At 42.1% G+C, this 26,301-nt stretch overlaps 1 protein-coding gene across 4 annotated transcripts in view; it reads left to right on the plus strand.

Annotated features, from left to right (window-relative positions):
- Positions 1 to 25,482, plus strand: part of LOC120901535 (zinc transporter 2) — a 34,568-nt gene extending 9,086 nt beyond the window's left edge. For 3 of the 4 annotated variants that reach the window (XM_040309553.1, XM_040309554.1, XM_040309556.1), the window contains 7 exons: positions 12,105 to 12,298; positions 17,070 to 17,174; positions 17,519 to 17,639; positions 19,053 to 19,232; positions 21,593 to 21,845; positions 24,163 to 24,310; positions 25,231 to 25,373. In XM_040309553.1, the coding sequence (XP_040165487.1) occupies positions 12,105 to 12,298; positions 17,070 to 17,174; positions 17,519 to 17,639; positions 19,053 to 19,232; positions 21,593 to 21,845; positions 24,163 to 24,310; positions 25,231 to 25,373 (1,144 nt within the window). Of the gene's footprint in view, positions 1 to 12,104; positions 12,299 to 17,069; positions 17,175 to 17,518; positions 17,640 to 19,052; positions 19,233 to 21,592; positions 21,846 to 24,162; positions 24,311 to 25,230 lie in introns of all 4 variants that reach the window. The other variant, XM_040309557.1, reaches the window with a different exon arrangement.
- Positions 25,483 to 26,301: the final 819 nt, after the last annotated feature.

Here is a 26,301-nt window from a genome sequence, read left to right on the forward strand (position 1 = left end):
TACTTCAGACTCTAAGTATTCATGAATTTACAATATGTTTCCTGTGCACGAAAGGTCTGATTGAACTTGGCTCGTGCCTTGAACCAAAGTATTCTTTTGGAAGTTCACCTCTCTCATGGACCCAACAGTGTTGAATATATCAGTGTGTTCAGTAAAGCGTCAAAACATTGAGCCGATCAGTTGATTAGTAAAAACTGACTATAACAAATGAGCGTATAGCATTAATTATGATAATAATCCCATGATTAAATTAGAATTTCAAATAGCATACCTTGAGGCGTTGATCATCAACATACGAGAATACAAAAAGGTTGTTTGTGGGATTAGTTAGAAAAGTCTGAATTGTTGCTGTTGAAAACCGCGACCAACCAAAACATTATTTTCAACCTTACGTATACAAAATATTTATAAAAAAACAGTAAACTGCAAATGTTTCAACCACTGCAAAAAAAACAATAAAAACTAAAAACTAAAAATAAATAAAAACAAAAACATAAATTGACATAAATACACAAAAAAATTAAAACAGAATATGAGTAGCTAAAGTAGGTCTGCTGGATGGCTATTATTGAGCCATGTTAAGCTCAGTACGATACACCATTATGATGGAATTAATTTTAGATAGTCTTTCGCATTCTTGATGCTATTTTTTCAACCACATCGAGTTACAATAATGACAAACAATGTCTTTGTTCAGAGCCATTTTGCCACATGTTACACATGGGTGAAGCGATACACAACACGACAGACTTCATTGCTAAGGAAAGGCATAGCACGGCGAGGCAAAAAAAAAGCAACAGAAACCCGTGCCACGAAAACATACACGAAAAATGTGTACATTCAACTCCCTGAGGCGAAATACGTCCTTTCAATGGTTTACGACAGTTTCGTGTATCCATTAAGTGTGCCCCTGTTGCCGTGGCCACAAATGTGCGAGCGCACCGTGAAGAACCGTCGAGCATTTCGTGTTGCATGCCACAAAAGTTGCCCGTTGCACCGCATCATGTACCACCTTCCCGCACTGCGACCCCCCGTATGGGACAAATGCAGTTTCCGAAGCGAAGTGCATCAGTAGTTTGCTAGTGGCAACGGGTTCCGGTTCTCCCCAAGCGGGACAGAGTCGACCGAGAACTCATTTCAGCCGCCGTTCACTTTCGATGTATCGATATAGAGTGAACGTACGTTGAAAGTCCTCCTGCTGCTATTGCTGCTGCTGCTGCTGCTACAAGTCAAGTGACTCGTTCGGTCGGGTGCACTATTTGAAGGCGCTGCGGTCGCCCCAACTAGATCCAGGCAAGCAACAAATTGTACTCACACTTGCTACGATGGAACTAATTCCGCAGTGTTCTCGTAGTTGACTCGAAGCGAAATCAACTTTGCTGCAACTGGGGCGCTCTGGGCAACACTTCCCTTCGCGACTCCACCACTTTGTCACACAGGTTGGTAAGCAAGTCTCAAGTTTCCACCCGCGCGTATCGTAAGTCCCAAAGTAATGTAATGAGTAAATGAAAATGAAACTTTTCGTCCCTTTTCTTGGGCGTTGGGTCGCCGCGCTTCGCTGTCGGGCGGTTCACACTTGGGAACAAAAGGACGCCCGGAAGCACCCCGGACACCGCCGAGCACACCGGCCACCGCTAACGGGAAATGGCACCGAAAATGCAACGGATCTCATCTTCCGGTTTCGTTTATCCAACGTTTACCGCTGCGGACGGTTGGTTTTTCGGGGGAAGGGAACAGTTTTTTTCTCTCTCTCTCCTTCGGTTCGAAGCAACTGTCAGCTGTGTGGTGGCGGGTCAGTGGAGAATCCTTTTTAGCAGCGACGTCAAGGATCTGATATCATGGACACGCCGCCAGCCGGGAGCAGATTGCCGAAGTGAAAGCCGAACCGTGCAAAGTTTTCAAAGTTATTTTTAATTTAGGACAAACGCAGCACGAAACATGACAGGGCACACTCTTCCTAGTACCAGTCGCGGCGTTTGACGCGAAGAGAGCGAGAGTCATGCCGGGAGGTTTCCCTGTTTTTTTTTGCTGACCCGGGCGTGCAAAGTTGTTTTGCGGAAAACTCTCTGCGGGATTTGAGGATGGATTAAAAGTTCGCGAACTCGGTCCAGACGGGCTAACGGTTGGTACTTCGCTCACGAGGAGTATAGTTTTTGTTGTTGTTGACAAGATCCGAGCGAAACACATAAAAACGCCCGCGCCCGGTATGTGGTCCCGTGGTCAACGGGTTATCGCGTGAGTTTTAGCGTGTCCAGGGGAGGAAGGTCTGCAGGCTCTGCTGGAATGGTTTGAGCATGGTTCTGCAGTTCGATCTCTAGAGGGCAAAGGTGGCTGACTGGCTGGTTGGTGCTTGTGTGAACAGGAAGTTGTCAACTAACGGTGGTAAGGCGGCACTGGGACATGGAGAGTGTTTGCTCTAGTAAAGTTTTTTTTCGGAATTCCATTGACACGGTGCTCATAGTGCTGCTGCATGCACCCTGACGTGAGTCGGAGCTTCCATAATGCTAATGAAGTACACACGAACACTGTACTACGAGTTCGTGTTGTGAGAATGTTTGATCATTGTTCTGGGTATTCCTTTTTGATAGAAATAACTGATACTTGATTGATGCTTTATCGAATGGATTACTGGGTAAGTAATTCCAATGATCATGCATTACATTATCCACAAATAATGCTACAGCGTGGGAAAACAGGAATTCTGTCACATTAATTGCAACCTAAATCATCCATTTCCGGGAATATTTTATCAATCAGCTGTACTAGTGCGCAGTGAGCTTCTTCTTGGATACGGTATTTAAACATTATTTCACTTCAGTGAATCTGAAGCAACTGATGCACATTTGGCCTTTGTTGAGATATTTGTAAAAATACTGTAATTAGACAAATATGGCAATGTAAACGAATTAGTTGTAGTCAGCTATGTACGAGCAATCGAAAACCCAGAACTCAGAAAGCGAAAGACAATTTGCGCCCAATTCTTGAAAGTATTTACGATCTTCAAATTCTAAACAATCATCTTTGCCATATGTCTGTGAGCCTAACGTTTGCTTGGAATTTAAATACATTTCAATCGTATAAATACCGTATCCACAAGGCAATGACGAGTGAAATCTAAAGTGCAATGAAATAATTAAAAAGGTGAAATGAGTGATAGGCAATACTGTGTGCTTAGGTAAAAGCTTGCAGATGGGTTTAAGAGATACGACTTGCACCTTTGTATATTACTCAAAAAAATCTTTTGAGGCGTAACATTGACGAGATTTACGAAACTAATTGATGACTTATAGAACTGATTAAACGAAAAGCTTATCATTAATGTTGTACATTCACTTCACTATGGACTCGAGTGGACTGCATGGCTGTAACGATTAAGGTGAACACGACAACATTCACCGCGCTATCTGGCGTACCCCAGGGCAGTAATCTGGGTCCACTACTCTTTGAATGAATCGAAAAATGTCAAGTGATATCATTTCGCGGATCTCGCTATGCCGTCCACTACAACCACAACATCGGTGGAGTCTGTATCCAACGTGCAAACTATGTTAAGGATATTGGTGTTGTGTTGCACACAAAGGTAACATTTGACCGTCACGCTGAAGAAGTCATCATTCGCGGCAATGAACTTCTCAGATATGTTCTCCATTTGGCAAAAGACTTTAAGGACCCTATGTGTCTTAAGGCTATCTACTGCAGTATCGTAAGACCAGTGCTCGAGTATACCAACTTGCTCTGGAAGCCATTGTCCCAGCGCCTACCAGATCGACTGGAAACCATCCTACGTAAACTCTCCCGTTATGCAGTTGCCCTACTACTATGGGATCCTGGCAGTAAGCATCCGTCTCATGCTCCTTGGCCTTTACCAGTTGAAGGATAGACGCCTAATTGGTGAGCAACTATTCGTAGCAGGCTTACTAACTGGTAATATTGACAGCCCTATACTGCAACAGCCTATGACCTATATGCCCTAACGGTATCACTACGCACACGTCCACTGCTCGCGATCTCTCGTCGTCGCAAATATTATTGATTAGGCGACCCTGCAACATCCATGAGCAGATCATTCAGGATGAGGTTTACACACTGTTCGACTTTAACATCTCGGTACAATCTTTCAAAGGCAGACTGATCAGCAGGCGAATTCAAACATAATGCAACCCAATCTAATCCTCTTTCTGCCCCAATCTAATCTCATTTCCCATCTTTAATTCATCTCGAAGCTTAATTTAACCTAATTATACGAACATAAAGATAAATAGGTATAAATGAACTAAAATATTTTTACAAACAAAACCATAAGCTTCACAACATGATCAGTTGTAAACTACCTCTGCATATCGCTCGCATGTAAAATATCTAACAATGAGGAATAATTGTTTACTGTTGTATGGTATGTTTTCAATATTTTCTTTAAATTACTGGACAATAATTTCATTCTACCTCTTGTGCCAGTGATGTGTTTTGCGCTGATACAAACTATCATTTTCCAGTAATCTCGCTTTTGTTGATTAACGTTACACGAATTCACCATGCACAACGCGCTCTCTACCCCAACCGTTACAGCATTTTATGGTCTATGTTTCGCAATGTAAACTATTTGTTTGCTATCGAAACAAATCGAACTATGCTTACAATACCTGCAACACACGCTTTCATTCATCTCACGTTTCCACGCATCCTTTCTCGCCGGTAAAAAGCACCCACGGACTCGGTCGCTAAAACTATTCCTGCCGTCCCTAACCTACTTCCATCGGTTTCGGACGCTCAACGGTGTACGGTGTGGATAATCTGACTCGGCTCACGCTTTCCACGCGTGTTACAACAAATTGATTACATTTTCATAAATTTGCTTAGCAAAGCAGTGGATATCTTCGAGACCCTGTTTCCCCCTATCCCTCGATTGCTTCTGCGAAACTGACTCCACTCAAACAGTCGGTCAATGGTGGGATTTCGATGGATCATTTCATCGTAAACCGTGCCGGGATGAATATCTGAAGGAATAGTTTTGTTTCCATGCGATTTTCTTTTTCTTTTGGGGGTGTGTGTTCCAGTCCGTCGCCATTGTCAACACCGACCCAGGATCGTACGAACCCCGGGAGAGGCATCGTTACCGTTCCCCATCATACTAAAAGGTTTATAGTTTTCCAAGAGGTTCTCAAATCGTCGTTTGCCCCTTTTTCTGCGCCGGAGCTGACAATCTTTTTCGTCCAGCAGGAGAACGCCGGAGCATCCATTTGGGTACTATGGTGGATGGGAGGGCTGTTGGGTCACGTGTGGCCGCCTTTGATGCGTCGGCGTGCGAAACGCGAAAGAAAAGGGACATCGTATAGGGTTGCTAGTTTACGAGATTACGTACACATTAGCATAAAACGTGAGCATCTGCAAATGTTTCTATTCATCTGTAAGTGTGCGCTATCTACGGTGGTGTACAAGCTGGTCGTCGATTTCCCTGCGCCATTAGGTGTTGTTTTGAGGGAAAAATATGTTACAAGAAGTTATTTTAATTAATTCCGGTAAAGAAAGGCTTGCGCAGCTCAGCTCCATACTGATGTTAGATTTAAATTAACCTCATTTTAAAATTCACGCTTCTCACGCTTTTTAAAGCACCAATTTGCTTATTTCAAGAAGTTGAGTGTGCATGCCACCATCCAAACCATTTCGAACCTCGAAGTCCTTTGAAAGTAAGTCGACCAAGAGCGCACCAACTTCACGCTTATGACCCATTGGAGGGTATAAAATTCGGATAATCCTAAACAAATGCTAATAAGACTCGGGGTCAAAAACTGGACTCCGGGCCGAGAGTGCCCAAAAAACCTACACCCAACCAACCCACCTGGGCACAGCCTCTCGGCTAAACCGAATCCTTATGTGCTGGCTGACTGGCAGCTCGTTCGCTTTTTCAGACCATCACGGGCGGATGAAAGCGGTCGGGAGTGCCGGGCCAACCCTTTTTGCCGAAGGCGAAATCATTTGAAAGCCATTTCCGAACGGCCCCCCAGAGGGCCCGTTGATGTTTTACATTCACACTGATTATGGAGGGTTTCGGTATTTTAGCTCTGCCAGCTATATTTGCTCCGGGCTATCCGTGCTCGTACGGCGCGGAGGCACGTTGGCCTGATGTTGCTGGCCCGCCCCTGTACCGTTCGTTGGGTATCCTTCGGAGGGCTGTAATTTGTTAGCGCACTCGACACTTGAATGGTGCTAGCCCTCCCCCTGTTGGCCCGGGCACTGCGTTCGGGCATCATTACACTGATGGGATTGACTCATAACCTCATTACGGGAGCATTAGATTTCATCTGGTGGCAGTGGATAGCGTCTTTCCAATGCTAGAAAGTGGATGCTACATAAAAGCTTCACTCCCTTTTTCGGTTGAGTAGAGGCTATTCAGATACTCAAGGACTGGGTGTGTGTGTGTTTTTGGAGGTAATAGTGATACGAGTGTAGAAAAAGGGATGGGAAAGGATAAACAACTAGAATATAGGTGGGTTTGAAAAATCAGAATTCTTGTGTAGGTCCAGCAATTTTATGTAAAAGTTTTTTTTTTACTTTTATTCAAATTTCCTTTTCGATGCGAAAAATTGATCTGTAAAATCTTGGTTTTCTATGTAATCTTATGAAGAACTGGTAATGATTATTGGTAACATTTATTATTTGCTAAATTCAAATTCAACGTTGAGTTTTGAACTTTAATTCAATCTTTCATTCTTTAAAAAAACAAGCACATTAATGAGCAAAAATAAATTAAAATGTATTTAGTACCCAATTTTTCTACATAAAATACATCAACAACATAATTGACATCTATTAGTGTTTTGTTTTGAAAATACAGGGGTTTTTTAATTAGTTTCCAATGTGACCAGCGTTATACGATGTTATGTGTCAGTTTCTACGGTAAACGGTATTACAGGGGTTTCAATGTCAAACGTTGAATTGTTCATCGCACCGCAGCTATTTTAACATGTTGAATTTGAATTTATACACGCTCAACTTTATTTGTAATGCGTTACTGCTTTTAATTTTTAGAACCACCTAGCTCCAATTTACTGTTGGTGCAGTGAAACAACAATGTTTGCCAGTTACAGGGTTTACCGAGGCAGTTTGCAGTGAAAACAGCATAATTCACCGGCTGCAATATATTTTTCAACAGCGGTCACCCATTGTGTTTGCATCCCCATACAATTTTAATTCTTACTCCTGACTTTCAACACATCATATAAAAAACCATTTAAAGTGAAGCTTAAGCTAGGTAAATAAGTTTGTTCGACTCGCGCGTGAGATGAATTATTTCAGTTTTAAGAAACACACTATTAAAGGTTGTTCTTTCTGAATTTATTCTGTTCTTCCATATGATTTTCAACACGCCACCATATGAATTCAGTTCCATAAAACCGATGCAAATATAATATTTAACAGATGTTCCAAAACTTTTTCCAAAATATGTCAATATGGTTGAATAAAACTGTTAACGGGGCCCTTTCCGTTTGAAGCTCGTAGGCTGAAATTTCAGCCTGTCAGCTGTTTGCATTGTATAGCAGTTTTCGAGCAGCTATCTAAGTGAGTATAATATACAGGTGGGCTTATCCCAAGGTGTATGAATTTCGAAGGCTGATTTTTATCGCTTCTGCTTCTGAATGAAGATTGTAAGAGTGTTATGAGTATTCGTCAAGCCTCTAGAAAGCTCGTTGGAGCAAAAGTTTTCACTCGTTCTGTCAAAAAGTGATGTTCAAAATTGGTTATGAAAAAATGCTATGAGACCACCTGGACTACATACACTTTGATTCCAGATTCCACCACCTGATCTCTTGAATGCACCTTGGGATAAATGTAAACAAAACCGTATTTTCGAGCAGGTACTCGAATCTAATTCTACCTTTGTGGCTAGAATAATCTAGACTGAAAATTGCAGGCTAGTTTTTTGTGTGGTTTTGAATGGAGTGTTTACATGATTTCAGCCTCCAACTGTCAAACTCCATACAAAAAAACTAACTAGAACCGTGAAGGCCCCCAACAATAGAAAGTTACGAGTTAAATTACGCGAAAATCCCTGTTTAAATATATTTGATACTTTATGCAACATTATTTATCTTTATCTTTTTCTCTCTCGTTTTTTCAATTTTTTTAAACTATATTTAAGCCATAAAATACAACAAAACGTTGAATATTGCATTACACAATTGTTAAAATGAAAGCAAATTAATGAAACAATGTAACTGCTGTAAGAAGTGTTGAAAAAAAAAATAATTAAAATTTCATTTAATATTTCAATAAGCTCACCGTAAATAACGCCAACTCCAGTTCGGGGAACCCCATTTATCAACATCAACATTGCACTCTTACATCAAGCCTGTGAATGTGTTTCCAAGCCATGATCGATCAACAGTGATTGACTGATGTTCGCTAATGTGTTTAAATTACCTACCATGGTGCGTATGCGCTGAGACACAAACACAACAAATGCGAATTAATAACATGCAATTCCGAACCTACAAAAAAAAGTAGGTGACGCAAATTAAATTTAAAATAGTTGACAGCTCGACAGCTTCTCAGCGTCGTCGTACTCGTGCTGATGCAAAAGTGTCATTTGTGGCCAAATGCTCAAGCTCAGATAAGTCGAATACGGGTAAGTGCACAAAAAAACACTGCCAGGTTGTGTTGTGCACTACAGCCGCCCGTTTGTTGTGATTGCGTGTTGCAAGTTCATCAAAATTCAAACGATTGTTGAATTTGGTAATTGGATTTATTTGATTTCTTCGCCATTTTCCGATGCACCAACGAATGTGCTCATTAATGTTTTAAAATGATTTATGAGACACATACCGTCATTGCGAAAACCTCTCTCCCTCTCACTCTTTCTCTCTCTCTCTGTTTATCTTTCGTGTTCGTGATCCTTGTCGTGGTTCATTGGTCATGCGGAGTGTGGGCGCAGTGCAAATGCAGTGCAGCGAACGGGCAAGCGAACGAACGAACGAACGAACGAAATTAAAACTGGAAATGTCCGTTGTCATCAGCATCGGTGAATGGAATAATCAGAAGTAGAAAATAAAAATGTCTATCTGCGTGTGTATGTGTGTCTGCGTGGTGCCACAGTGGTGGCCCCGGTGCACGGCAATGCACGGAATACCATTAGCAGTGGCACCATTTTTACATTCATTCATTTATTACCACAGCTGTGGCCGTTTGTGCAGATCCGCTGCCAAAGTCATTTCATTAAAAAGAAACGTCTCGATCGTGCATTCTGAGGCAGGAGAGGAGTAGGAGGAGGAGAAAGAGGAGGAGGAGGGATACAATTCCTCTCCAGTGCAGTGGATTTTTTCGGCTGCCCGGAGTCGGTCCCAGTTGTCAGGCCGGCCACCAAACGCTGGCGAAAACTTATGGCCACTGCAGTAAATTACTGTCCATCCGACCACCCGGAATGGGTTCGAGGATCGTTTGTCGAATGTATGCCGAACTGCATTCATTACATTTCCGAGCCAAACCAGCGGATGAGGGAGGGACCCGGGTCCGTGTGCAGCAGGATGAGGTGTGTGCTTCATTCGCCCGTTCAAGTGGAAGCCAAACGCAAGCATGCATGCATACCAACGGGAACAACATAATTTCCCAACCCAGCAGCACTCAAATCCATTGGTGCGAGCTGTAAAAAAGGAAAAAAAAGATAGGGGACTCTAACCGTGGACTGGGGAATCGAATAGAACCTCCATTCCGGGGGGCGTTCCAGGAGGAGGAGAGAGAAGATGAAGTCAGGATCGAAAGAACCCAGGTTGCCAGGTTTCGTTTGTAGGTTTGGTGTATCTAGCAACAACAGCAACACACACACACTAACAAAAAATGCTGTGGCCAAATTTACGATCGAGCCTGTAGCGGGCCGTTTTGCGAATGAAATAGTTTCCATTTTTCCCGGAAAACTCTCGGGTTTTCTAATCCATTTTTTGGCAACCGTCGTGGTAAAGTTCTTTTGTAAGGTTTTCAGGACAGAAAATTCCTACCGTTGCGTTGGCAGTGGAGGTTGAAATTATTGAAGCTTTTATGAAAGTTGCCTTTAGGAGTAAAAAAACAGGACGGATAAATAAAAATAAGGGGAAACAAACACTTTTAATATTTACTTCTGATGCTGCAACGAGATTACGGAGTGTGCAGGAAAACGGTGATGAAACAGTGTAATGTATATTGGCAACCATTTTATGCAGTCTCAATAACAGGGAAAAGGGGGCCAAACGGTCCCAGAACAGAAGAGAGAAAAAACTATCTACATTTATTAATTAAACAAGAATTACACTAACTCTGATGTAATTTTTATCACAGTGACATCAACAGTTATTTTAGAATACATGTCTTCTTCTTTAAATAGATTTACTGTCTACAGCTGCGATAGCTCCAAACAGACTATTTTTCATAATGTCTATTAAGAATAATGTCTGCTTGTCATGTTAATTATTTATAATTTCTCTAGTCAAATACTTAGTTTAAGAAACTTAGAATTATCTAAAAGTTTCCTGTGATTTGACTGTAGATGTCGCCACTAGTGTAATGTATCTTTGTTTCATCGGGTAACACTATTATTTTAAGGGTCTTCTGTAGGTTTCATTTCCATTATCAGACATTTGATTACATTAGATTCGAGATTATTATTCGATTATTCGAGAAGATTAGATTAGAGAAAATGTGTTTGCTGCGAAAATCTAGATAAAGAGGATAAAGAAGACACATGAAGTATCTCAGCAAGACATTTCCAGCGATCAAGTCATTGGGAATGATCAAGTAACACGGAAAATTTCTGTTCCATAAGAACTGAAATTGAAAAGCCGATACATACTGGAAACTGTATGTTGGCTGTCTTATTGACTTTGATGACCCATTATACATTTTCCAGATTCGAGTTGGATTTTACGCGTTCAAAACCTAGTGTTAGCAAATCGAAAAGAGTTTACGGATTCGAATTGTATGTACGATGTTGACAGTCGTTTAACGTGTTCGAAAAATAGTGTTACGATGTTGAGCTGGCTTGAGAAACCCTGTAAGTCTATATATTTAATATTATGTCAACTAATCGATTGATACTCCGGTAGCGCCTAAATAATATTCAGTTTCGATACGGTATCTTAAATGAATAATTAAGCAATTTACGACAAAACAGGTTCAAAGTACGATTAAAACGCTGAGAACTTATTTATACTTCTAATGTCTAAGACCTAACTTTCAATATGTTACCATTTTAACATAAAAAGGAAGCCATAGAATCTCTAAATGCTTTAAACTTATCTAACTTAAACCTGCTATGGGTTACAGATTTTTTCCAGTTCAATTTCCAATTTTTCAACGACTATGTTTCAATTAAATACCGTCACGATGCATTTCCAATTCGTCGATATGATTTTCAGCACGTCGCATTCTTATTGGGCTGCGTGGTATGTATTCAAGGTACCATTTTGAAGCCGGCATAGCCATTTTAATTGAAAAGCATCTGAAAAGATAAAAAATGGCATCTTGCCCTCCATTCACCTAAGAAAGATGCAGATTCATATCTATTTGGCTCGCCCTGCTGTAGCATATTTGCACTCTGATTGCACCGTTTTCGTTCCTTTGTTGCAGTGCAGTCCTTACTGTTTTTGTGTAAAGCTCAACCTTTCCTATCCTGGGCCCATCTCTCCGCTGATGCTCCTCGCTTCAGAATAGTTGTTCCCTTTTGCCATTTACACACGCACGTATTCGCCGTTTTGTTTCGCCTATTTTTCTTTCTTTCTTTTCGTATCCCTCGAAGTGTAAAGTGAGCGTCTTAAACAACGGCGTAACTAAGGCCAACCAGCTTCATTTTCAATTTATAACCATGGCCATGTTTGACTTCCCGTCTTGGCCAGTTTGCGCCGCGTTCGTTATTGCAACGGCAGCAGCAGTCGATCAGGAACGAGAAACAAGGATGGGGAAAGGGGGGAGAGTCTTTTTCCTGCACCCGGACGCAGGAAGGAAGTGAATCTTTTTGTTTGATTTTAATTCGCTAGATGCTACGCCGCAGCAGCAGCAGCAGCGGTGCTAAGCCTCGGCGCCATTGTTGTGCCACCGTCATAACTAACTTCTGGTGTGCGTTTCTTCTTCTGTTTCTTTCGCAGCGAATACCGGAAAAACTATGGGACGTCTGCCAGCTCGCAGCAACCGTTCGCGCCCGCGGCCTCGCAACCGGCCGGCACGTCGGAGCAGCAGCCACTACTACCCCAGCAGCGGTCCATCATCTACTGCGTGCACGGCCAGCTGGCCAACTCATGCTGCGAGCTGCCGAACGAGCTCAGCATCCGCAAGATTGACTGTAAGCGTTGACCGTTAGCTTTACCTTTTTCGGGGAGCTTTTGATGCGTTTATGTGTGTATGTGTTTTTTTTTGTTTTTGAAACTTTCTGTCTCCATATTTATGTTACTCGCGATTGTTTCGTTCGTGATAGTGTAAATGGTAAATGTAAGAGAGTAGAGAATGTTAGAACCAAAAAAGGCAAAATTTTTCAAGATAACTTTAGTACTCGCGTTTCTATGTGAATGTTTCTTTGTTTCCTGTCCTTTTCGCCTCTTAGAAATTTCTAGAACAGCTCAACGCACCGCTTTGTGTAAAGCTACAAAGCAGAAGAAGTGGTTGTTTTTGCTAGCTGTTGCTGTTATTTTTTTTCAAATACTCCACAAAAGAAAGAGAATCCAAAAAACCTTCCGAACGATGAAGCTTTCTCGCAAAAGGTACATGACACACACCCTGCCAAGCGGTGACCTTTCACATCTACCGTTGTGGATGGAATGTTGGCAGCAATGCGTCTAAATGTATTTCATTCTTAAACGCTCGGTAATTGAATTTTCATCGCCCTGTGCCATAATGGCCGGCTTTGTCGGTGTATTTGCCTTCGAAGAAATCGTTCCTGGGGTGGTCCTGGGGCTTTGGACTTCCATTGTTTTGTTGACTTCTTTCATTCTTTCGTTCGTTTTGCATTGTTTTGCTGCTCTTCGGAGTGGAAATGCTTGCCCCAAAGTGTGAATGAAAGACGTGTACTGTACCTTCCGCCAAGCTATTGAGTGGACAGTTATTGTTTGAGCGAATAACATGGCCGATGAAGATGTCGCTGGGTTGATGGACATGGAGCGATGGAGCAAACAGGTGCAGCATGCCCTTGTCGTTGCGTTTGACATTGCTTTATTATTATTTTCCATCGCTTTCTGTACGGCCACAGGCCTAACGGAACATACTAGCCACACACATACATACACACACACACATTCACTGTACAAGATAGCATCCTTATGAGGTAAGGATTTCGATTAATGGGAAAAATAGATTTTACTTCAGCTGAAGCACAGCTCCACAGAGTCTTTATGCAGCAGCCAGCCTGCCGGACGCCGGTTGCAAATATTTACCAGCACATTGTTTGTCAGTCTCAGGCCACTTCTTGGGGCTGTGTTTGTCTCGATTTAGTCAAGCGTCCACTTGACGGACAGTGCTTGTGCTCTGGCTTCCTCACAATATGCACGGTTCGGCTGGCATCCGATCCATCCACCGGGCATCAGCCCGGGCTGGGGCCGGTTTTACGATGCATGAGTGGTTTATTAGTACCCGGAGGCTGGGCTAAGCTATGGTTAATCTTTCACGCTGACTTGTCCAATGATGCCTCATTTGTAGGCGCTGTGCTTTGGCCACTCACTTGATGGCTTCCGAGCCGATGGTTGAGCCGTTTGGTTTCGGTAAGCATATAATCCATACATAATCTTTTCAACGGCTAGACACTAGAGTGTGTGAGTGGCTCTGGCAAAGGATTGCAAGCAGCCTCTCAAACAAGCAATAGTTACAAAAGACTTAATGCCGAGCTATGATAGGAGTTGTGTAAATTGAAGTTTTGTTGCGGTTGTAAAGAGGTTGGTTGGACAGGCGGTCGGTTTTAGCACAGATTGGATACAAATACAGCTCTGATCCACAGAAGGATGAGGAAGATTCCCCTGAATCCACACCACAACTTGCCACAAATGGATCGATTTTAAGCACATTTAAAGGAGCCAGTCTTATTGAGCCAAGTGTGCCGCAGCAGCAGCAGCAACAGCAGCAGCAAACGGCAGAACAAAATGCGGAGCGCAAAACACTTTCCGCAACTAAACTTTGCCGACTCGACAACAATGGTGTTAATTTGCTTCTGGTTATCTTCACGGATTTGAATCCAGGGGTTTTTTTTGTGTGTATGTGTGTTGCGCCATTTCGCATTCAAAACTGCAACAGAGCAAAAGTTCCACACAGTGCCACGGTGTGATAGACAGTATGCAATTTTGTAGACGAACCGGTATTTTTTTGTGTGTGCGTTCTTTCTTTCCCTATCGAAAAACCAAACGAGCTATTCGAAAATCGTTGCTTACCGCTCGTCAAATCCTTTTCCGGCTAACCAAGACTGACGGGTTGCGATAGACGACAAAGACGGTGACGACGACGAGGACGACAACGACAACGGTGCGATTGCTTCAAGCTCACTGATGGCAAATGCCCTGGGGTACAAAAACGGTTATTTGCCTTGAGAAGAGATTTCGTATTTGGGGAAGCAAACGAAAAGGAAAAAAAAGGAAATACAAAATGAAATGGGCAAGTGAAATTCACAGGAGAGAGAGAGAGAAAAAAAATGCGCGATAGGAAATAAAAAGGAATCAGCTTGGAAAATCGCAACCGTAAGACGATCGGAAAAGTATTTTCCATCACAGAGCGTGACGTGAAGCAAAAGTTGAGGGCAAAGCAGAGTGGAGAAAATCACGGCAGCAACACGGCCACGTACCGCGCAGTACGGTGGCGCAAGTATTGGAAGCATATTGGCGTAAGGGCAACTATAGGGAGCAATAGCAAGTGGCAGTAGAGAGAAAGAGAGAGCCAGATCGATCGAGACTTTGTGATTGAAGTTTTGGATTGCGGTTAAATGTGCGCTTTTGTGTGTGAAAGAATGCGCGTTTTTTTGTTTTGTTTCCGTTTGGAAGCTATTTTTTTCTTCCTTTTTTTGCGTGAAGTGTTGAAGCATCCAGCCATCACTAGCATTGCAATGGTGATTGGGGAAGAAGAGGAATTAAAATTTTCCCCATTTGCTTGGGTAGTTTGGGGAATGTGTGTGGGTGTGTGGATGTGTAATTGTGTTTAGTTTTAATTGCCGAAGTGATTGAGCAATAGAAACAAAAAGAGGATTTTCTCATGGTTATTTTAATCATTATTATGAACTCAATTGTCTGTTGATGTTTTGTGACTCTCATGGTCATACTTTTTCTGTTCATTTTGTTGTTTTTTGTAAACTTGGGTATTTTTTATTGATACAAATATGTTTTATGTGTGTTGTTTTGTGTTTTTGTCTACCAAAATATAATGACTTGTTTATGTAAAATGTTTTGATAAAAGACATTTTTTAACAACGCTTAGAAAATTACACCGTTAAATCCATATTTTTCTTACCTCGTATAAAGTTGAGCCAATTTATAGAAGATACGTTAAAGAAGTTGCGCATAAAATAGTTGATATTCGTGATTTTAAATCTAGCCATTTGTTCGAAAAAACGTCAGAAAACGAACAACCAAAACAAAATTTAGTAGTGTAGTAGTAGAAAAGCGTCCAGCAATAGTTTCTCACGTTTATGACGGATCGTTGGATTCTCTCAGTATAAACGGACACTCCTAACACCAACATAGTTTCTCAGGATACTGGATTTAGCGAAGGAAAAATTCAAAACTTTAGATAAAAATTGGAAAGAGAACACATGAAAGTTGTTTATAAAAAAGTTAATACGAATATGGCATGATTTAAAGAGGGCGAGGTAAAAAAAGTTGGTTGTCAGAGCATAATATAATGACAATAAACAACTGAATTTACGACAAACTATTTTTGTTTTCCTAAATCATCTTAAAATTCTTAACATGGCGTTCTACTGTACATCTGAACTCTACAAAAGCTTCAAAACAACGGTCGTATGTGCAAGAAATACTAGCTGAAATGTTTGTTATATACGATTGTCCGTCGATTATTCGGGAGCAAGTTAACCGACTGGTGGCTTAGTTTAACAGTGCCGAACATTAACATTTAAAAACAGCAGTTCAGTTTATTGACTGAAAACGTTTTCTAGTAATGGTGAATCGTTTGATATTAAGTTTATTGTTAATTTAACCAATGCTTTTTTTTTTAATTTTTATAAGAAACAGACATTTCTTCGACTATTATCCGTGGATATCCACGGAAAACATTTATTTATATACATAAACGCTTTTGGGAGTAAATTACGTACACTCTCAGTGTGATTAAAAATTTGTTGAATAATGGTAGAAGCATTATATTAACTACATAGTCTTATAGTATAATAGTAGAAATTAGTATTCTAATGTAGTTTTAAGTATCTTCGTTTCGAAATGCAAAAAATAAGTGTACAAAAAAGGTTAGCGTTCTTTCTTCTTGTTTGGCATAACGGCCGAAGTGGATGTTCTTCTTCTATTTGGCGTAACGTCCTGCGCGGACATGCCGACGCCGACTACGCGGAACGCAGACTTAATTCATTACCACGAAGCCGGATAAGTCAAATCCTTGCTACGGGGGACGGTCCATTCTAGGCTTGTACCCATGATGGGCATGTTATTGAATCGTTCGAGTTAACGACTGTACCACGGGACCGCCCTGGATGTTAGAGCCTTCTTTTCTTACATATATTTACAATTTTCCGTATCGCACCTCTGTCATACTCTCGTTCCTACGTTAGGCTTGTGCCTGTATGTTGCAGATAATATTCATTCTCGATTTTCCGAGACAGGTACGAATGTGTTGTGACTGAAGAAAGAAACAACTTCTGTACATTACTGCAGCTTAGGCGTTTAGCAATACTTCCCCACTACTAGCGACTTGGAAGCTTTACATAACACAACGCAGTACCGCTGCTAATCGCGGACGATATGCATACTTGAGTAGCTTAGCTTTGATTTATAATCCTTGGTAATTCACCGTGTCAAACACACGTATGCACGTACTACCGGCGTCTAATTGTTCACCCAACCCCCCTCATTGCACAACCCGACCTTATCTGACTCCGTCGTTTCTCTTCCTCGTTTCAGCGCACTGTCACAAACCACGGGCGGAAGGGATCGATAAGATAGCACGGAAGAAGCTCATGTTAGCGAGCATGCTTTGCATCATTTTTATGATTGCCGAGATAATAGGTAAGATACCGGGCTAACCGGGTTTGAGCCCCACATTCAAGCATGCAACAGGGTCCCAATGCTGCCCCGGGTACGGGCCAAGTAAAAGGTCCATCGATGGACCTGACCATGGAGCTCGGCAGCACGCTGGACGGAAATGCTTTATTGTTTCCACTTGTTGGACGCAGAATTGCAGAAACCCAGTGCGGCAAACGGCGGAATTGTTTGCCACAGAACGACGTAAAGAAGGTTCCGAATGCAGTTCGTCGCAGTCCTGATTAACAGCAATCTGGCGAACGTACTACGTTTCCCTTCGTTACTGCATCTCATTCCGTTTCTGTTTGCTGCTGCACTTCCATTTCCAGGTGGTATTTACTCGAACAGTCTCGCTATCGCGACAGATGCAGCCCATCTCATGGCGGACCTTGCCAGCTTTATGATATCCCTGTTTGCCCTGTGGATAGCGGCAAGACCGTCGACGAAACGGTAGGTACACGGGCATGGAATGTCCATTGAAAGCAAAACTATGGGAGAAAGCGTTGCGTGGCCGGGCAAAAGCCCCGAAGTGGCTCTTGTATCTCAAACCAGACAACGTAACAGCGTCCGGGTGCTTCGCCGTCTCCGGCATGGGCAAAGATTGTCGGCGGGGTTGGGCAAAAACTTTTAATAACCATCCCTTCACAGCATACCAGCTTCTTGTGCTGGTTCCACCCTGTTGGGGGCCAGTGCTGCTCCGGATCAAAGTAAATAGGTTGAACATTATCCAACGGATGGTTTGTACTCAACGCCCTGTGCGGACTGCGCCCCGTGCGATCTTGGGCAAGTGATAGATTTTTTGCCTGGCTGATTTTGTTGCCATAGTGACCTCGCAACTCGTTGTAATATAATTAGGGTGAAGTAGCCCTCCTCGCTCGTTGGCCCTTTTGTAAAGGGTGTAATGGGGATCGAGTCGACCGTTGCGTTTCACGGGCGTGCTGTTAGCGGGCCCGTTATTTGCGGCGCAGCACTTACACGCTTCCGGTGAATGAAGAAGTTTTACATTATGCCTCGCATCAAAGGCGCAGGTTGGCTAGCGGAGATGCATTTAATCTTCGGCTAGGCAAGATGAAGCAAAGCTGCTCGGGCTGCTCGGGCAAAGTTTATTGTCTATATCGAGGAAAACTTTAAAATTGAAGCACGCTTTCCGGTGAAGTTAAATACTTTGGCACAGTTTATGATGCACCACAGTTACTTAAGCGTTAAAGTTGCAGCGAAGCTTTGGCTTTGATAATGCATAGTTGTTGGTTTCTAAGCAATTCAAAACTATGTTTCATTTTCGGCAAATCTTTCATCTCAATGTTACAGGGGTTTTTGGCGGTTCTCATACTGTTGCTTCGGACCTTTGTGGAACCTTTTTTACAACATCACGTCGAGTTAGTAGTTCAAGACCCGTATGTGTATGTCTGTCTATCTTGATGCGGGCACATCAACAAATCACAGATCGCCAAGCCTAACAATAACTTACGTATGCTTGTATTCTATGAGGATATTGAGCCAAATAAGTAGAAAAAGAAGACCAGAGCTAAAGTTGTTTCGCTAGTTTACAAATTATCATTTCTGTAGATTATTTCATTACGCGTATAAAGGTAGACAACCGCTTATGCGCCTCACTGTACGCAATCATCATGCAGGGATAAATTCTTACTGGAATTCAATGTGAATTATATCCATCCCTAGAAAATCATCCCCAGAGTCGCGGCAGACAAATTTCAGAACGATGACATCTTCATAATGTTCCCCTTAAAGTGTCTTTCCATGCCAAAACAGTCTGGAAAGTATGCAAAAAGCATTAGAATTGCAAAACAAAAAAATATATATATGCTATAGCTGTCTAACATTCCATTACTTTTACCTTTACAGATTATCCTTCGGTTGGTACCGTGCGGAAGTAATCGGTGCTTTACTGTCCGTGCTGATGATTTGGGTCGTGACGGCCATTCTGTTCTATCTGGCAGTGCTGCGAACGATCAACAAAGATTTTGAGCTCAATGGTGAAGTGATGCTGGTCACGTCTGGATTGGGAATATTGGTGAATATAATGTGAGTGAAAAAAAAAACATCATTTGTTATATGACTTTTAGTCATATTTTGGAATGTAAGCAGAGCTGCGGTGGTAGGGCATCGAAATTTTGTATTTGTATGACGATGATAGGCTAAGTCAATTGTTTTACTGCATTTGTCACGTGTTGGGAATTCAGCAAATCTAAAGATTGGGATATCCATCGTTAGGAATGCTTAAAGGCAACGTGAAACTTGAATTACATTGTTTTCCGAGTCAGTTTACAATGTTGTAGACAAATTTAACCGGGGATCAATGTTGTTTATTTATTGGTAACTCATGGGAAAACCTGTGTAAATGGCTCAAATGAAAAACTATGTGTAAATTTGGTCCCATCAATGTTAATATATTTCATATATTTTAAGCTGTATGGCATTGATGCATGCTCTAAACACTGTTTTCATTTGTATCTCGAGTCATGTGGAATTTTGAGTTTTTTTTACTGTTTCGTAAATACTTCTAGTCCAGTAATTAAATCAGTTACTAACACAAACTCATTGGGAAGACATTTTAAAATTGTATTTAATTTAATTGTCGTCAGATTTCAACCGTATATTTCAATGTTTAAAATGAAGCATCGATTGAAAATGTTGGTAAAATGCAACGAAGGGGTTGTTTTTATTGATGAAACTTAAATCAACTAATCAACTGAATGCTTCTGTGGTCATTTTTGAAGTACATAGCAAATTAACATTATTGTAATAAAACCATGATTGGAACTCTTCATGAGCTAAAAAACAAGTACTAATATAAATTATTGTGTAGTAAAGTGTGCTTGAGCAAAAGTACAATTGTTCAGCTAATGTATCCTGTTTTTTCTGAAAAGTACTTGAATACGTGAAAAAAATAGATCCACGCTACGATCGATAATCCATCCAAACCCTTCCCCTCCTTATCCAATCCACTCCATCCCATCCCTCCTTTAAAATGAGTATCGTATATCAATGCCCTTTTGTTTCTGGTTCGCAAGTGCTAATCACATTAAATCATTTGCGGTATCAGAAACAGATACCGGGTACAACATCGTCGCGCTCTGCGGTTGTTTTTTTTTTTTTTGTGGTGCTTACTAGCACTAACTAACTTTTAATCATTTGCCCGTGTAGTGTTGACCGGCAGGCGGGGGCAATGCAGTGCCTTCCGGCACGATGGTACACACCGCCCGTGCACTGCATTGAAGGGCTGGCCTGGCTGAACAAGTGCTCCAGCGCAGTACGCGCGGATGTACAAGACCCGGCGTAATCCCGTGTTGCGTCAGTGTCATTTGATTGTGGCAGATAATCCTTCATTCGTAGAATTAATGGGTGGTATTATCCTCCATCTTAATCCAGCGCAGTGGCGTTCTTTCTTCGCCCTTGCGAGAGGCGTACGATCACGGGAAGCACTGCAAGTAGGGTTTTCTTGCAAGGCACGCTAGATGCGATAGTAGTTCCATCGTAACCTCCTGTGGTTTTGTGTGGATGTGTGGGTCACCGTCATTCGTCCTTCGACGCGCGTTGGCGCAATGGTTAGATTTAAACTCTACCATGTACCGTGGAGGAATTTATTGGTACGGTGGGTTTTTACACCGATTTCCGCTGAATGATTTTGCACCGGGACGTCGGGCTGCTTTTACCGGCTCCGGCTCCGGAGTGGTTTCTTCCAAGCCAGTTAAGCCGCTTTCAAAAGGTACAGCAGTAGCCCATTAATTCGTTGGCAACGGTCACCCATGGCGGTTCGTGGCGGATAATTGAATTGGGGCGATTGAAAACCCCGCCGGAATAGAAATAGGTGCCCACGACTCCCGGTGCTGATTCGGCTCCGGACGCAGGAAAACGAGTCATTTCGAGCTGAAGGAATTTCTGCGCTTGCACAGAAGGTAAGTTTATTGATTTCCTGGTGGGAAGCTTTTGCGGGACAAAAGTGCAAAGGTTTCCATCGCGCGGTTTCCAGTGAGCGAGCAGAGTGGTATGCTGTCTTCTTCCGTGCAGTAAACTTGTGCGGCTGGGGCTTCTCCGTTCGTTGTGCCATAATCTGTTGAGTGGGTTGAACGGACACAGCATTGCGATAGTGACGATTGCAATTTCTACTTATAAGATACCTATTTTACCCCTTTCTATTCACAACTAACCATATTTCTGTAGTTTAATCCACGTGAGATTTACCCATCCCTAGCGCCTCCAAAGCGCATAAGGAGGTTTACCTGCAACACCAGCAATTCCCTTTGTTGGTGCAACCCATACCAACGGATGGATTGAGTTTCCGCTGATGCAAAACCCCATCCGTAGCGTGTGGGATTTCACAAACACACACATATGCACAGCACTTTAATGATGCCTTTATTTTCTTCTCGGCTTTTTGGCAGCATGGGCGCCACGCTGCATCATCACGGCCACAGCCACGGGGGCGGTGGCGGACACCACGAGGAGCAAAACATCAACGTGCGCGCTGCGTTCGTGCATGTGCTGAGCGATTTTGTGCAGAGCCTGGGTGTGTTTATAGCGGCGCTGGTGATTTACTTCAAGCCCGAGTGGAACATCATCGATCCGATCTGCACGTTTCTGTTTTCGGTGCTGGTGCTCGGCACGACGCTTGCCATCATGCGTGATGCAATTGTGGTAAGTGAGGAAGGGGGGGGGGGAAGGTGTTTACGGACAGCTGAAAAGGGTCAGGACACAGGCCGCTTTGTTTACTAATCGTTTGCCGCTTTACCAATCACTGGGCGTCTCCATCAGGTGTTACGATATTACAAGCAATTGCTCGCTAACTGGGTAGCGTTTGACCGAGATGCTTTTCTCACTGATGGCTTGTTAACTGAGCTAAAATCCAGTTAAAAGGCATTTTATGTGAAAACTCTTATATTTCAGAAAACTTGTGAAAAAAGGTACATAATCAAGTAGTGGCATTTTATTCATGTTTTTCGACTTTTGCTTTTTTTATGAACACTGTCATAAATGTCAACAAATGGTTGTTGAAATGGTCAAAACAATGGACAAAGGATACCAAAAACTGCATCATAGTACCTCATCGTTTCTTAACTGAGTTGCTTGACAACACTATGCTGCTTTTGCAAGCAGAAATATAATCTTTAAATTTATTGTAATGTGTCAATTCTACATTATTCTTTACTGTACCGTTTAGATTTAAATTACGGACAGCTTCCAACTCTGGATATTCATCATGTGTTTATTGCATTTCTTCCTATCCAGTCCCAGGATATGCCGATTTTTAATTTAACATGATTGTCATGATGTCGTAGGATCGATAAAAAATGTGTCTGAATCTTAGTAGTGCCTGTTGTGACGGTAAATAAATATCTTCCGTCGGTCATTTCATCGCTACAGCCATTATTATCAGTTTTGTTTGTAAGTCCATCGTCCTGTCGCTCCAAGAGGACATTGATCTTCAGAATTGGCTGTCCATGTTCACGTTTTTCATTTTTTTTTGTAGTGTTTCGACTAAAATCATTGTAAATCTATTCTTTCTCAAATTTGGTTATTTTGCTTCCTTTACGTGATTCAGAAGTTTGAGCAATTGACTTTAAATTTGAAACTATAAAACAAAGTATAACACCTCAAAAATGCATTAAGTGTCCGTATTGTTTAAAACTCCATTGCATACTTGTAGGAGTTTAGTATGGTAGGATTTGGCAAATCTTTCGCCAGATCGAAATTTTTCAAAAGCGATCGGAACGTTTTAATCAAACATTCCATCGTATCATTATCGCAAGCAAATTTATTCAATACAATTTTCTCCCAACTTGTCATGATTGAGTTGGGCAACAGATTTGACTGCATTCAGGAGTAAATTGAGTTGAGATTCAAATCGATTGGAAAAGCCGCTCTCGCTTTCTACTGGTTCATTCAATTTTCTTCCTAGGTGGGATCCTACCTCCACGCCACACGCGCACACGCATCTTTGTATCGTTTAATTCGTTCGTAACTTGCCGATCGGCTGTACCGTTTCCTGGTTTTCTGGTTGGCTTTTTTGTTGTTGTTGTTGGTTCGAGCGATTTTATCAATCGGCTAGTAGTAAGCCTTCGGAATTGAGATAACAGTGAAGCCGAAACGACGGTGGCCCTTAAACAGGAGGGTGGAAACAAAAAAAAAAACTCGTCGAAAAGCTGCTTTGCTAGTTCGGCAATGTTTTACTTTAACCTCATATTACACACTCACACAGCTGAAGCAGAGGCAGAACATCCTAATGAATATTGTATTTCAATTTGAAACAGTTAAGCCACCATCTTGGTTTTGGTTCGCTTCCGCTCGAGCTTCATAATTTTGCCTCAGCTTAGGGCACACATCCCGTGTGCTCGGCAGCAGTACCTGGCCGCGCCCATCGGGAAAGATCCGCCGGTGCGAGAAAGGCTCAATAAAACGGGAACCGATTTAAGGTTGCACACTTACTTACTGATTTTATTTCCATTACCAACACAAGTCCAACACGCCCCAACACGAACGGCTCGGCCAAAACCGCGAGCGGTGATGGTGCGTTAGCGCGTTGGCCATGGTTTTTTTTCTCGGCGCCAATTTCCACCGCTAGGCCCTAGTTATGTTTCTTTACTGGTCTCCGTACCGTTTACTTGGGGAAGGTTTTTACTCTTTCCACCACCATCAAGCGCGCTTTTCCGTTCGTTGTGCTCAATCGCGAAGGATTCTTTAACCACTTTTCTGGAATCAGCACCGCCGACATCGTCCCATTCATTCCATTCAGCCCCACCGGAAAACACTTCACACTTACTCACGCACTTTATTTGTTCGTTTCCCCCGCTCGGTGGCAATGTTCTCGTATCTGTACCAACCCCCTTCTTTCTCCCCCCCCTCCCCACAGCTTCATGTGTTGGCGAGATATGTCGGTTGCGCTATTATCATAGCCTTCCTCTTGCGCCTGATCTTCTTTTACATCCCCTTCATTCCCCCTTTTTTTCTTTCACAGGTTCTTATGGAGGGCACCCCGAAGTATCTCGATTACACCGAAGTTATGCAAACGTTTCTGCAAATTGAGGGCGTCGTAAGAGTACACAATCTGCGCATTTGGGCACTCAGTATCAACAAGATAGCGCTCGCTGCTCATTTAGCTGTCGGTAAGCAACGAGCAACACTCGTCCGCGCCGAGTGCGATATTGTGTTTGTGGGTTCGCTTGTTAGGGTTGTTTTGGGGGTGATGGAACTTAGTTGATGCTTTCTACGAAAAAAAGGGGTCGACATTTTTATTGGGCAGGCAGGGTTAGTGGGAGCCCCGTGCTTTGGAACGGTCTCGTGTTTAGTGATTAAGTGATATTTACTCTTGAATATGTGGGATCTGTTAGAGATTGGAAAATGTTTATTATTTTTGAATTCAGGTCAATTAAAAGTTTAATTTGGTGTATATGGTATTAAAATTCTAATTGCAAACTCTTGAATGCTTTCAAAGGGGCATCACGCTGCAGCCTCCCTTATTAATACATTGGCATACTGAATTTTGTCCAAGAAAATGAAGACGCTAGCAAACAGTTGTTTGTTTCAATATTATTTTTTATGTAAATTTGTTAAATTTGTGGTGGGGTTTCAAGTAAAATTTAACTCATAATCACCTTCAAAATGTCGTTTTTGAATTCATGTAAAAGTTTAATACTAATTCTAATAAGAGGAAATATTTGATTCTAATTGAGATTTAATTTGGTTTAATTCAGTTAGGATCAATGCATTTTGTTTGCTAATTAAAAGAGAAATTGATTGATTGCCAAGCATTCAATGGGCATGTACTGTCAATTATTGCTGTTATTTTCAACACAAGTTTAGGCAGTTTTTCTTAGGAAGAATTCACTCATTATTGCGTAAAAGATAAGATTATCATTGAATTTAGAATATCATTAGTTTTAGGTAATTACCTTGCTAATAATCCTTAAACTATTTATTTTAATTTAATTTTGCTACCAAGCTTTATTATATTAAAAACTTATCTTAGAATAACTCAACATTTTGACATAATTTGCGCTTTTAAAATAATTCTCTTTCATTTCAGAGCCATCGACAAACACCGAGCTCGTACTGAATAAAGCCACCGAAACGGTTCATGCAAAGTATCAATTTTTCGAGACGACACTGCAGATCGAAGTATTTCAACCGGATATGGAAGATTGCAATCAGTGTTCGAATCCAGTTTAGTGTAAAGCACGTAACGCGGAGCCAACGCGTTACTCGGTTTCAGAGTAAGCCACCAACCGGACGATCATTGAGAAATAAAAGAAACTATTGTAAACATGTAAAAAAAGCATCATCGCTTATTGATCGTTGCATCCCGAGCGAACATTGCGCGAGTAAAAGAAATCCTGAGAAATTTAACAGAAAGGTAAATTTTGTAAATACGAACACATCTTTCCTGATATTTCTTTCTGCATTCTTTAGGCTGAAATCTACAAATTGAATTAAATTAAAAGGAAGAAAAAATCTTCTCCATTATGGAAAATGGATCATTACAAACCCAAACACCAGGGATTGACCCACAATGACCGACAGTTTCTCTGATGTTCGGCAAAGATACGGCAAAGTGACCCTTTCCAGCAGTTGTTACGGGGAAACAACATCACGGCCCCAGAAGAAAGCTTCCCTTACGCCACTTCCCGGAAGGAGCGAAACCGATTCCGCCTTTTGTTTGAAGAAACATGATTTTTCCTGCGAACGAAGAGAGTGCTTGAATATTTATAATGTCTAGCACGAAGAGGGAGAGGGAAGGGTGGTTTAGCGCGATGAAAACGGCCAGCACCCCCTCCCCCAGCCATGTGGTGGTAGAACGTTGCGGTGTGCGGATGGATGGTCGGCTTTTTCAACTTTTGCCCCGGCCCCTAATTGGTGGCACGGGATTGGCATTTTGTATTCAGCACGGGCTGCCTACCGACGCTGGCCGATGTGCAATGCTCATTTCTCAATCTGAATGATTAATTTCGCCTATTTGTGCTGGTGCTGGATGTCTTTGGCGTTCGTCTGCTGGCACTGTTCGTCTTTGGTGGTGCGTTTTTTTCTTCCTTTCTTGCGCTGTCGGGGCTTTTGACGGTGGCGCCACTGCCTCGATTATACTGTGACGCCCTGAGACCGA

This window comes from Anopheles arabiensis, chromosome 3 (genome assembly GCF_016920715.1).
Source record: "Anopheles arabiensis isolate DONGOLA chromosome 3, AaraD3, whole genome shotgun sequence".
Lineage (NCBI taxonomy): Eukaryota > Metazoa > Arthropoda > Insecta > Diptera > Culicidae > Anopheles > Anopheles arabiensis.